This window comes from Lontra canadensis, unplaced genomic scaffold, assembly GCF_010015895.1.
Source record: "Lontra canadensis isolate GAN:19392208 unplaced genomic scaffold, GSC_riverotter_1.0 scaffold187, whole genome shotgun sequence".
NCBI classification, from domain to species: domain Eukaryota; kingdom Metazoa; phylum Chordata; class Mammalia; order Carnivora; family Mustelidae; genus Lontra; species Lontra canadensis.
In genome coordinates, this window is record NW_022631181.1 from 1459333 (window position 1) to 1471674 (window position 12342).

At 51.2% G+C, this 12342-nt stretch overlaps 1 protein-coding gene across 3 annotated transcripts in view; it reads right to left on the reverse strand.

Moving 5' to 3' along the window:
• Positions 1-12342, reverse strand: part of WSCD2 (WSC domain containing 2) — a 114395-nt gene that overhangs the window by 42129 nt on the left and 59924 nt on the right. For 2 of the 3 annotated variants that reach the window (XM_032847396.1, XM_032847397.1), the window contains exon 2: positions 7352-8252. In XM_032847396.1, the coding sequence (XP_032703287.1) occupies positions 7352-7730 (379 nt within the window). In that variant the 5' untranslated portion in view covers positions 7731-8252. Of the gene's footprint in view, positions 1-7351; positions 8253-12342 lie in introns of those variants that run through there. The other variant, XM_032847398.1, reaches the window with a different exon arrangement.

Consider the following 12342-nt stretch of genomic DNA (forward strand, 5'->3'; position numbering starts at 1 on the left):
CCTTCAAAGCAATACCTCTTCTGTTTTTTTCTCCTAACAGACCTTACCCGCCCCTGACCTTGGCAGGGCCAATTATGTTGCCCCTCCCACCAGCCAGTGATTGTCTGATTGCTCCAGGGAAGGGCACACGGTCTACTCTCTGGATTCTTGCAGATCAAAGCTAGAAGAAAGAAATCTGTTTCCCTTGGGTTAATGACATTGGCAAGTCTCTAAGCCTAGAGCGACCAAGAGCCATGATCCCTGGGACCAAAGTCAGCCTGTTTGGGAGGATGAAACCCATGGAGGCAAGCAGAGAGGAGAGCCACAGAGAGATAGAGGGCGCACATCACTCCTTTGAAAACTCCAGTTCCTTCTGCAGTTGGTGACAAGACACAATGCATTTTCCTCTTTAGCTTAAGCTGGTTCAAGGTGGGTTTTAGTTCCTTGCCCCCAAAGTGACACTGATTTACGTGTTAATACTCAAGCCAAAGGGCCTGAATCCACCCAGCTCTGAGGGTCCAGACTAAACCCATGCTCAGGCCTGTCTGTTCCATGCCCCTGGATGTGTACCATGGTGAGTCTCGGCCTGGGAGGAGGACATCTCTGTCCCCAATAGAGAGACCTCCCTGGGGATGCTGGGAGAGAGAGGACCCGTTAGAAGAGAGCTGGGATTTGAGCTTACGTCCAGCTGTCCCCAAACCTGGGCTTTTAAGTGCTGTGCTACCTCCTCTCCATCCCTCCCATCAGGCCAGACAGCAGGCTGCAAGTTCTCACACAACGGGTGCTCTAACGGGGTGGGGGTGGGGTGGAGGGGAGATTCATGGTCCCTCATGAATGCCCTGGAGAAACATGGGTGTGTTACACACTCTGACCTGATGAAACGGCTGAACTCTGTGGGTCAGGAAGCAAATTCTGAATGTTTCCTCCCTGGCCTGGGCAAGTGCTAGAGCATCTTTCCCTGCAGACCCCAGTCAGCACAGCCATCATCCGGCCCCCGGTGTCAGCCACCTGCTGACCTCATCACTGCAGTTTCCCCGCCAACCCGCCTCAGCGGTTTCCCCAGCGCCCTGCCTTCAAATCTTGCTGTGGTGGCACAATGTGTCCAAACAAGGGGGGACACCAGGTATGTAAAACTCAGGCAAAATCACAGGCCACTTGAGGGGGGATAAATGGCCAAGTTCATACCATCTATCAGCTCATGTCTGCAGCTATTCAAATATTGCTGAAATGGCAGAGTCGCCCCGGCTGGACTATTTATCTCCGGCACGGGCACCACGGAGCGGGGAGCCCGGGAGAACGCAGGCAGCTGGAACAGAGCCCTCCCCACTGTGGGTTCCCCTCCCCCCTTTCCTTTGCTTTTTTCCTTTTGCTTCAATTAATCTTCCTTTTCAAGAAACGTTGCTCTCTTCAATAAAGGTAATTTGTTAAAAGGATAACTAAACACGAACAGATCTGTATTCCTTTTCTTTACTATCTGTGAGTAGATTCCACAAACCAGGAGGGATTACGGAGTGTGGGAAGAAAACCAACTGTGGGATCAACCAGATTTGGGTTTCAGTCTCAGCTCCTGGATATATCATTACCCTGCCTGGAAAGTGGGAATAAGAAAGTGGGGGAGGGGATGGGTTGAATTGTGTTCCGCTTCTCCCGCCCACCCCCCAAAAAAGACAGGCTGAGGTCCTACACTCAGAACTTAAGGATGTGACCTTATTTGGAAACAGGGTCATTGCAAATGTGATTCATTAAGGTATGAGTGTATATCAAAGTGATGGCACGGCAGTCGATAGGACTGGTGTCCTTATAAAAAGATGGCCATCTGAAGACACAGAGCCACAAGGTGAAGGCATGTGAAAAGAGGCAGAGGCAGGAGTTTTACAGATGCAAGCCAAGGACCGTCAACGGTTGCTGGCGATGCCAGAAGCCAGGAGAAAGGCATGGAACGTGTTCTCCCTTGGTGTCTTAAAGAGTGCACGCCCCTGCTGACAAATTGATTTTGAACTTCTGGCCTCCTGAACTGCAAGAGAATACATTTCTGTTGCTTTAAACCACCTAATTCCTGCTGCTCTGTTATAGCCGTGCTAGAACAGGAATACAAAGGGGTATTGTTAAAGTAAGTAGGATTAACCTATACACTGAGCCTTGGCACCAGGCTTGGCACAGAGCAGAGTCTCAGGAGTTATTTTCTCTGCCATTCTGAATTCTCCATCCTTCAAGATGACCACTCCAGCGCTGTCTGAGTTTCCTAGTGCAGAGAATAAAATTTTCTGCTCGTACCCAGGCTTCCGTGGGGCACAAGAGATGCATCTTTCACTTTGGCCAAAAGGCTACAGATCCCACAGACTCAGCTCAATAATCTCTTCCTCCAGGAAGGCAGCCATGATACACTCCGATGGCTGAACGGGATCCCTCCCTTGGGATGCCAGATCCCCTGGCCCCCACCCTTCCCTAACGCTGTTCTAAACAATTCTCCAGACAATGTCCATTCCTTTTCAAGCCAGAAATGATTTAGGCTCATCGCAGAAGAATTCTGACCACAAAGAAAAGGTGTTAGCACGGGGGAAAGCAAGACGCAATGCTATCTAAATACAAGATGTGCTTTGTCAATACACGTGGGAAGGAAAGAGACAGGCAAGACACCCAGGGTAGATGGTGGTTGCAGGCAGATGATCTGTATTTTCTTTTTTTTTTTTTTAATCTGTATTTTCTTCTCTTTCTACACATTTTAAGTTTTCCACAATGAGCATGTGTGATTTTGATAATCAGGACCAAGTTATTTTTTGAACATACAAATTTTTCGTTTTACTTGCCTGTCTGCCTTCCCAGGGACTGTGACTGTTCCTCAGAGGGAAAACTGCTCTTGAATCATTCCTGTGTCTCCACCAAACAGCACTGGGCAGGGGTCATAGCGGGAGTGTGATAACTATGAGATGGATGGATGGATGGATGGATGGATGGAGTGAGGTGGGGATTGTATAGCTCAGTGGTTAAGAATAAGAGCTTTAGGCTCAGACTCGGGTTGGAGTCACCTCTTGACAGCTGTGTGACATTGTTTAAGTCACTTAACCTCTCTGAGTTTCAGTTTCTTTGTCCATGAAAGGGGCTCCAGTTGCTACCTCGTGGGAAGCTGAGGGTATGGATACACCGTCCCTGACATAGACTGGACCCTCAACAGCCCGCAAAGATTGTATCTTCAACTAGAGAAGATGGGGAATGGGTGCCCCGCTGCTCTTTCCAAAATTGCAGATCAATTCTCCCTACTGTCCTTCTTCATGCCTGGGCTTCAAAATCAAATTGGATTTGGTTTCTGCACAGGCTCTGCCTGTGACTAGCTGTGTCACCTTAGGCAAGTCCCACCATCTCTATGCTTCTCTGTTTTCTCCTGTGGAATTATAATAGTGATAATAAAAGCTGCCATGCCTTAAGTGCTTGCTATGTGCCAGTCTCTGGGCTGAGCACTTCCTGTATACCGAGAAGTGAGGCGCTACGATGGTCAAGGTTCAGAGGTAAGACTCAAAACAGCAGGGTTCCCAATACTAGTTTACTCCCTCCTCCTGCTGGACAACCTTGGGCAACTGCCTTAACCTCTCTGTACCTCTGATTCCTCCCTGTGAGATGGGGTTAACAACAGTGTGCCCCTCACTGCGTTGCTATGAAGATTGTGGGATGGAATAGGTACAAGGTGCTTGGAAGCACGCCTGGCACTTAGCCCACAATCGATTCATCTTGGGTAATCTGCAGGATAGCCCGCTGCTGTTAGGTACTTCTCAGCTGCAAAAGGAAACGGAGGCTCAGAGAGGTGGAGAGACCTGCCCAAAGCTGCACAGTCAGCAAGCTGCAGAACTGGCAGGAGGACCCTGATTTGGCGGCTCAGAGCACAGGCTCACCCAGGGCTGGGGGAGGTTAAAGGAGCTGGCAAGGTGCGCGTGGTACATCCAAAGTGCCAGCCCCACCCCGGAAGTGAGACACGCCCCAGCCCTGGAGTGGCTCCTCCCTCCCCTCCCAGCCCGGGATGGGCTCTGAATCCTTGACAGCCCAAGTCCCGCATCACTGCATCAAGTAGAGCCCTTGGCAGCTTCAGAGAAAAACCAAATGTGTTCCGCGTCAGGTCAGAGAAGCGTCTTGTTTTTATTAGTGTTAATCTAATATGTTGTCTTTCCTCGCTGAACTCTGAATAAGTTAATCAAGGACAGGCTGGATTTGTGTTTTCTTAATAACGCCGCCTGATTCCGAAGACTGCCTGCTGTGAGCTCTAGGCTCCGGCTCCTTGCTTAGTTTCTCTTCTTCTCTCTTTACATTTTATAAAATATCTATAATGTCCAGGGGCAGAGGGGTTAGCATGGTATAGAAAAAGGCTCGAGAGCTTTGGAATGAAATGAACCTTGTTTCAAATCTCAGTTCCTCACGTCTACCCATGTGACCTGGGTTTCTGAGTTTCAGATTTTCCCATGTGTGAAACAGAATAACAGTGGTTTCTAACTTTCTGAGTTGTTGTGATAATTAAGTAAGGCAATGAAGCACTTACAACATGGTCTAGACCACAACGATCACTCAAGAGGTGGTAGTTATTATTTCTACTATGGACAGTAACAACACCGGTTAAGTGACCTATTATTATGAACTAGAAGAGGTGATAAGCATCTTACATATAACATTCCATTCAAATATTATGTGAAAAACAGGACACCTGGGTGCTCCTTCATTTAAGTGTTTGCCTTTGGCTTGGGGTTGTGATCTTGGGGTCCTGAGATCAAGCCCTGTGTCGGGCTCCCTGCTCAGCAGGGAGCCCGCTTCTCCCTCTCACTCTGCCCCTCCCCCAACTCTTGCACTCTCTCTCTCTAATACATAAAATTTTAAAAAATCTTTAACATATGGAAAACAAACCGGACAGTGGCTAGCATGATGTAGGTGTTCAAGAACTGATAATAACTGCTAGTAGTAGTGGCAGTGAGTTCATTCTCACAACTGGGAGGTGTTGTGAGTGTTGTTTGTATCAACTGCACCACAAGGAATTCTATCTGGAACCTTGACAAGCACAGGTGATTATCATTCGCCTAAGGGCCCTGACAAAGACCAGAGAGGAAGGAGGAGCATTTGATCAAGTCTGGCAGGGGATCACAGACAATTTCCTGGAGGTGAGCGAAGATGAGAGCTGGAGGGAGTGGAGTTGACCCTCAGAGGCACTCCAGACAGAAGGGTAATTATTCATTCACGGGTCCATCTGATCTTTCATTCATTCAACAAGTAGGTCTGAGCACTATGCCTGTGTTGGGTGCTGTCCCAGGTGCTGAATGAACAGAAATGGTGGGAATAGGACTGGCAACATCTCCGCCCTCACGGAGCTAACAGTCTAGTAGGGGAGACAGACTACAGACAAGGAAGCAAAGACATCAAGAGGATGCTTTTGGGTGATGGTAAGTTGGTAGTGCTGTCACAAATATAACTGGGGAGTATGTTGTGACCAAGTACAAAGTGGGGCTATTTTCCTTAGGAAGGCTTCTACCAGAAGGTGAGGTTTGACTGGGGACCTAAAGGAAGGGAGGAATGGAGCCATGGAAAGATACAGAGGAAGAGCATCCCACATAGGAGGAATTGGCCATGTAAAGACCCTGCGTTAGGAATGGGCTTGGTGCATTCAGAGAAAGGGAAGAAGGACGGTGGGGTGTGGTGGTAAGAGGGACAGAAGGAGTGCTATAAGATGAGACCCGAGAGATGGCCACAGTAGGAGACTCTGGACTTTATCCTAAGTGGAATAACAGTATAGCCTAAGGTGTGGGCTTGTGACAAACTTTGGGGCTTGCAAACTACCAGAAGGAGTTGGGAGTGGCTGGGGAGGAGATACAGCCAAGTGGGTAGAGAAGGAAAGAGTAGCCACTTCCTGATTTCTCCATCAGTGCAGCACCTCACACCTCTCCCATGCTTACAGGAGGGGGTCTCTTCCCCCAGGCAGATCCACGAGAGTTTCCTGACCACCTTTAAGAACCCACTATGTGCCAAGTGCTTTTACAACCACTGTCTCAGTGAGCTCTCAGGAAAAGCCTAGGCGGGTGGGGTTCCTGTCCCTACTTTACAAATGATGAAACTGAAGCATGAGAAGGTAAAGCCATGTGCCTAGCCACATGGCCAGCTGGGACAGAAGTGGAATACAAATCCAAGTCCCCCAATCTGTTCTGCCACCTCCCACCTTCTCCTTCACCTCCCTGTGAAGAGGCAACTTCTAGGAAATCCCTGAGGGCGGGATGGTGGGGTCTCCTGGCTGGCTCCTGAGCCAGGTATGGGGTGGGACGGAAGCAGGGGAACGTGTTTGCGGGGGAAGGGGGAGGGGCAGTCCCACCACTAATCCTGCTTCCCTCCGTGGGGAGAGAAGGGGTTTTCTAGGCGCTGAATCACAGCGGAAGTGTGACATGTGGCAGGAAACACAAAGGCTGGGGAGGATTTCCTTCTGTCCTGATTGGTGCTGGATCTTCCCAAACCATCTGGTCCGGACTCCCAAAATGTGCGTTTGTGTTCATCTCCGGACCGGCGGGGTTGCGCGCTCCTCCCCGACACGCCGGCCAGCTGCCGGGAAGACATTGGCTGACTTTGGGAGACTGTCAGGGGGCCGAGCATTCAGGCCAGTCGCGTTTTATTTCAACTCTACCGCTCTCCGGACTTCGGCAAGGGTCCCCCTTCACCAAGCCTCAGTTTCCCCAAGTGTAACCTGGTTGTAGGATCATCCTCCTTGCTCAAGTCCATGGGGCGGGGTAGAAATCAGATAAGGTACTGCACTCACAAAGAAGAGCCCTTTTTGACTGAAAGGCTAAGAAAATGCAAGGACATGTGCCCAGGGCAATGATGTCCTCCGGGAGCCATCACCAAGAGATCCAGTGAGGCGACCGACAGGCCATGCGGGAGAGCAGTAGCTCTACTGCTTACCAGCTACACAGCCCTGGGCTTGTGGTGCCTGTTTCCTCCTCCCTAAAATGGGAATAACAGCACCATCCATGTGGAATCGTAGGAACACTTTAGTACAAGTAGAGGGCTTAGAAAAGTCCCAGGAACACAGTAGGTGCTCAACAGATGCTGCTTCATTCTCGTGTGTTATTTATTTAACAAGACGGAGAAGGCTGTGAGGAAGAGTTAGCTTTGAACTCTAATGGTTGCAGGGTCCTAATCCATGCTTGGCTGTTAACAAGCTGTGTGACCTCGGGCAAGTTACTTAATCTCTGAGCTTCCCCTTTCTCCTCCGAAATGGGGGTTACAGCGCTGCCCAGCATGCTGATAGCAATGACTGTATGGCAGCTGGCTCCTATTATATGCTGAGACCTGGTGGCTCTTGCTATATTCTTCCAAGCCCCTCCCTTCTGCTTGGCCACCATCCCTGTCTACCCCTTACCTCGTTCCTCCTCCTTCTCCCGGACGATCCTCCCCTTGAGGGCTCGGCTCCAGGCTCCACCGTAGTCACTCAGCTTGGTCCTCTCACTCCCGTCCTTGCCCTTGAACCAGGGTCCGTAACGGCGGGCAATGCTGGAGGCTTCGCCCGTGTCCCGGAAACCTCTGCCCAGATGCAGGTCGCCCAAGAAGGGCAGCTCGGCGCTCTCAGCCGGGACCCCTGCGGCAGGGCTGGCCTGGCTCTGGGAGACGGCCGGCTGGCCCACAAAGCCAGAGTGCAGGAAGACCAGGCTCCCGGCCGTCAGGTAGAGCACCAGGAAGGTAAAGAAACGCACAGGCTTCCTGCGGAAATACCGCTGGAATTTGAACCAGAGCTTGGCCATAGCAGGCTCATTCCGGACTGGCTCGCTGGGAGTTCGGCTGGTAGGTCAGGGGTTCAGGAAGGGGAAGGAGGGGGCTGCGTTTCCCAAGCTTCCCTTAGGGATGGAACCCCTGGGGGTCTGCAGTCTTCTTTCCTCCGTGAAAGTGATGGCCAAAACCAGAGCAGAAGGCCAAGTCTGGCACTTGGCCGAGACCAAGAGAACAGGACCCTCCTGTGGTCAAGGCGAGCTTCTCTGGGCCACAAAAGAGGCCCAACATCCAGGAGTTGGTCCCATTTTCCTACATCTTGTTCTTTGTCATGGAGAGTTCCCAAAGAACTTTGACCACAGCAATCGCAGGAGAAATCTGCCAGCTCACTTCTCGCCTCTTCCTGGCTCCTCAGGCCTGTCAGGGCTGGATGATTTCACTCAGGGCAGTTTTCTGGTCCCTTCTGCAGATGGCAGCCAAGCTCAGCGTGTCCACCTCATGGAAACAGAAGTGGGTGGGCTTCCATCGGCTCAAGCATTAAGGCTTGGAGCTGCGACCTGCAAAGCAGCACGAACACAGATTTAAGAAGCTCCCTCACAGAGACCCTCAAAGGATCCCTGAAACCTTCTCAAGGGGGATGTAGAGGCCCAGAGAAGTGAGGGAACCATGTCCTGAAGCACGCAATAGTGCCGGGTCTTCTAGAATCCCTCCCTTTTTCTTTAAACCAAACTGGGAATCTGGGGGCTTGACTCCTATAGGGCCCATGTTTTGGGACAAGCTTTATCTTGGACAAACCCAAGTTCTTACACCCCCCCATTTCCTATATATTTGTCAGATATATACGGATTCATGAATTGTTTTAAGTCCGAAAAACACCTCCTGGGGTCCTTGCTGAACTGCCTCCTGGACCTGGCTGATTCTGAACCAGATCAAATTAATTCCCCGCCCCCACCCCCCCGAGGAAATACTTAGTGATCACCTACTATAAACCAGGTGTTGTGCTAATTTTTGGAGATAACTCTGTGAACCAGAGAGACCAAGCCCCTTCTTTCACAGGGCTCACATTCTAGAGTGGGAGAGATCAGTGTCCTAGCCTCTCTCCTCTATCCAAGGAAGAAAAGGAAATCAGGATTATTTAGCAACAGAGTCATTCACTCTGCATTTATTTAGCACCTACAGTATGCCCAGCTTTGTACCAAACCCTCTACGTGTATTACTCCTTCATTCTTCCCAGTAGTCCTAGGGGAGGTAACCATTTCCTTACTTTACAGATTAGGAAACTGAGGCCACTTAGCCAATGAGTGGTGGAGCTGGGATTTCAACCCAGGACAGTCCAAAGGCAAAACCACAGCTCGTAACCACTGCCTTTATGACTTGGCTTTTTTCCCACCCAGAATGGGTACCAGGGGGAGATTGGGAGAGAGACCCTGAGGCAGTAGCCCATCTCCACTGCCTCTCAGTGACCAGTGACTCACTCATTTGACAGGGGGTCCTCAGAGCGTGGTCCAAGAGCCCCTGATTCATAATCACCTGAGAGCCTGGTCAAGTATGAAGATTCTGGACCTCTCCAACCAGAATTTCTGATAGAAGGGGAAACCTACAGGTATAACAAGGTGCCCTCAGAAAATGGTCACGGGCACAGAGGGCTGAGGGCACTGCTTTATGAGTAAACGTTAAGGCTCATTAGTCAAGAGGAAAACAGAATGTAAATTAGGAAACAGAATATGCCTTTTGGCCAATGCGTTTTCATATTCTCACCAGCAGGGGGCCTCGTGACCATCTTGGTCAATGCCCAGGATTAACTGGCCGCCAATGGAAGATCAGAGGGGTAACCACTCCCCTCCAGTCCAGAGCAATATGGGAGTTTAACTGTGGTTCGAAGTAGATTCCATCAGTCCTCCATATGCCATCCTATTCATTCTGGGACGAAGTACTAAGCACGTACTGGGCACCAGTGATTGTTCGAGGCACTTGGAATAGATGAAGAAACAAAACAGCCCCAAATCCATGCTTTTGTGGAGTCAAACTACCTGCTTATCCATTGATCCATCTATCTGCCCAGCATCCTTTAATCCATCCATCATTCCACCTACCCATCCATCCATCCATCCATCCATTGCCCACACCTCAGTCCATCCACCCATCCCTCATTCGTGTCTCCATCCATCTGAACTACGGCAGCCCATTCATTCACGCAGCTCTCCCCCCATCCGGCCATCTGCCTGTTCCTCACTCATTCAAACACGTGTGTTGCTCGCCTACTGTGTGTGCTTGGGAATAAATCGTCCAGGGTCCCGCTTTCAGAGAATTCAGAGTCTACCGAGGGGGACAACAATGGAATCAACCATCACACCAAACGGCTGTACTAGAGAGTGATAAATCCTGCTGGAGAGGTACGCAGAAGACAAGCAACAGCAATAATATGAATAGCTAATGTCTCCTGGGCACTTGTTATGTGCAGACATTGCTCTGAACACGTATGGACTCTGACTCAATCCCCACACCAATCCTAGGAGAGAGAACTGTAGCCTTTTCACAGAGGAGATAAATGAGGCTCAGAGAGATTAAGGAATCTATCCAGGGCCACACAGACACAGCGAGCCTTGAAGGCCAAGTGCAAGAGTCTGGTTGGGGTTCTAATGGCTTGTGTGGGGAGTCAGTGAAGTTTCGTGGTCACACCGGCACTCTAGAAAGACCTATTTCTTAATCAACATGAAAGCCTCCAGCCTCCAGGCAGTGGGGGATGACCCATGGTATTCCGTGCAGATCACACACGGGCCAGATGTTTCTGCAGCTGGGCCTGAGAACCAGCCAGCAGCCAGCATGGGGATGGGCAGGGGGAACACCAGCCCTTCCCGAAGCAGACAGGCAAGAGCCTGGGCTCTGGAGGTGGACTGACCTGGGTTCAGAACCTGCCTCTTCCACCCACCTGCGGTGTGACAGGGGTCAAGACACCTGTTCTCACTGGCTGAAAAGCCCGGCTGTGAAGTGGGCATAAGAATCTTGACACCTCCCCAAAGATACACAGCTGGGAGGACTGCATTTAAAGACGTCGCCGAGGGCCTGGCATGGGCGCTCCAGGAAAGCACGTCCCCACCCCGCTCCTCACTCCTTGCAAGGGCACGTGGGAGCTGCCTTCAAAGGAGTTTGCCTCAGCAGCACATTTGCTGCTGTGGAGACGACAGAGATTCTGGCTGTTGTGTTCCCTGTGGCTTTTTGTCTCTCTGAGGATATTTCTGGGTCTAGTCCTTTTTTGTTGTTCCCTTCTCGTTCTTTTCTATTTCAACACATCTTTTCTCTAAGTGGGTGCCAAATGGGTTTTAAGAGGATAATGAGATCATTAGAAGCTGGCAGGGAACAAAAAGAGATGGAGGCACTGGTGATGTGGGGAGTGAAGGCGGCCCAGCCGGAAAGGGGCTGTGAGGAGGGGTGCTCCTTCCAGGGGGCCGGGGGCGGGGCTGACTTGAGCCACCCACACACCTGCCAGGGCTGGGAGGGAGGGCACCCCGGAAGCTGGGCTCTCCACAGAGGTGGTAGCATCCTGTCTGTTCTCTCTCCAAGTGAGCCCCAACATCTGGAGCACAGGCAGTCCCCAAGACATACAGGACATGAGTGAAAAGAGTCAGGGGACTGACCTCCCCTGGGGGCTTAAACCTACACCCTGTCACCAGACAGTGGGGACAGCCTCAGAGAACAATCTTCAGGACTCTGTGGAGACAGTGTCTTCCATTTCTCAGCTCTGGGTGGTCCTGGGGTTCAGGGCCCCCCACTGAGCCACAGTCTCACCTCCCCAAGGGAACCTGGAAGACTTCTCTGCCTCTCATGACCCTCTGTCACTCCCCCATCCCCAGGTTGCTCTCTATCTCTTTCCCTCTCTCTGTCTCTCTCACCAGACAGAAATTCTGACCCAAAGGGAATGGGGACATGAAGCGAATGCCATTTGTGGAACACCTGCCACACGCTGGACACTGCCTTCAAAGGCTTTGCAAACACATTTGAACAAATTCCTTCCTCCCAGCAATCCCGTAAGGTAGGGGACGGTCCTCCCCAGCCCACAGACAGCGCATCTACAACCCCAGGCAGGGGGCACGTGGGAGCCTTCACCTCTCGGTCTTCATTGGTCCATTATGCGCTGGAAACCACAATCCTGTCAGCATTCTCTCCTGTCACGGGCATGAGACCCGGGCATGTACCCTGACCTCTGTGAGCTGCAATTTTCTTTCTCTGAAAGGGGTCAACCATAGAGTTTTCTTCTTGGGGTCCCGGAAAGGCCTGATGGGACAGCCCACCAAGGGCTGGAGCTAGTGCTCGCCATGAGCTCTCCGTTCTGCATGAGCACACTCTGAGCCTCAGTTTCCCCATTGACTGAACGTGGCGGATGACCTGATGCCTACCCTGCCTTCCCTCCCCGGGGCCAGTGTGAGTTTCCACAAGGGGGAGGGCAAGTGGCTGCCTTTGTAAGAACCGCAGCATTTGGTTACTGCAGCTCGTGTTTCCAGCTGGAGTCTGAGAGTGTCTAAACACAGCCTATTTTTAGCACCGAATGAACCTCTGGTGCCGAGCTGCCAAGAAAATGACTGGAGGGGCAGAGCTGCCCTGCGGGGAAGGAAAATGGGAGGTTCAGCTGCCCACGGCTCCCTCCCCTGG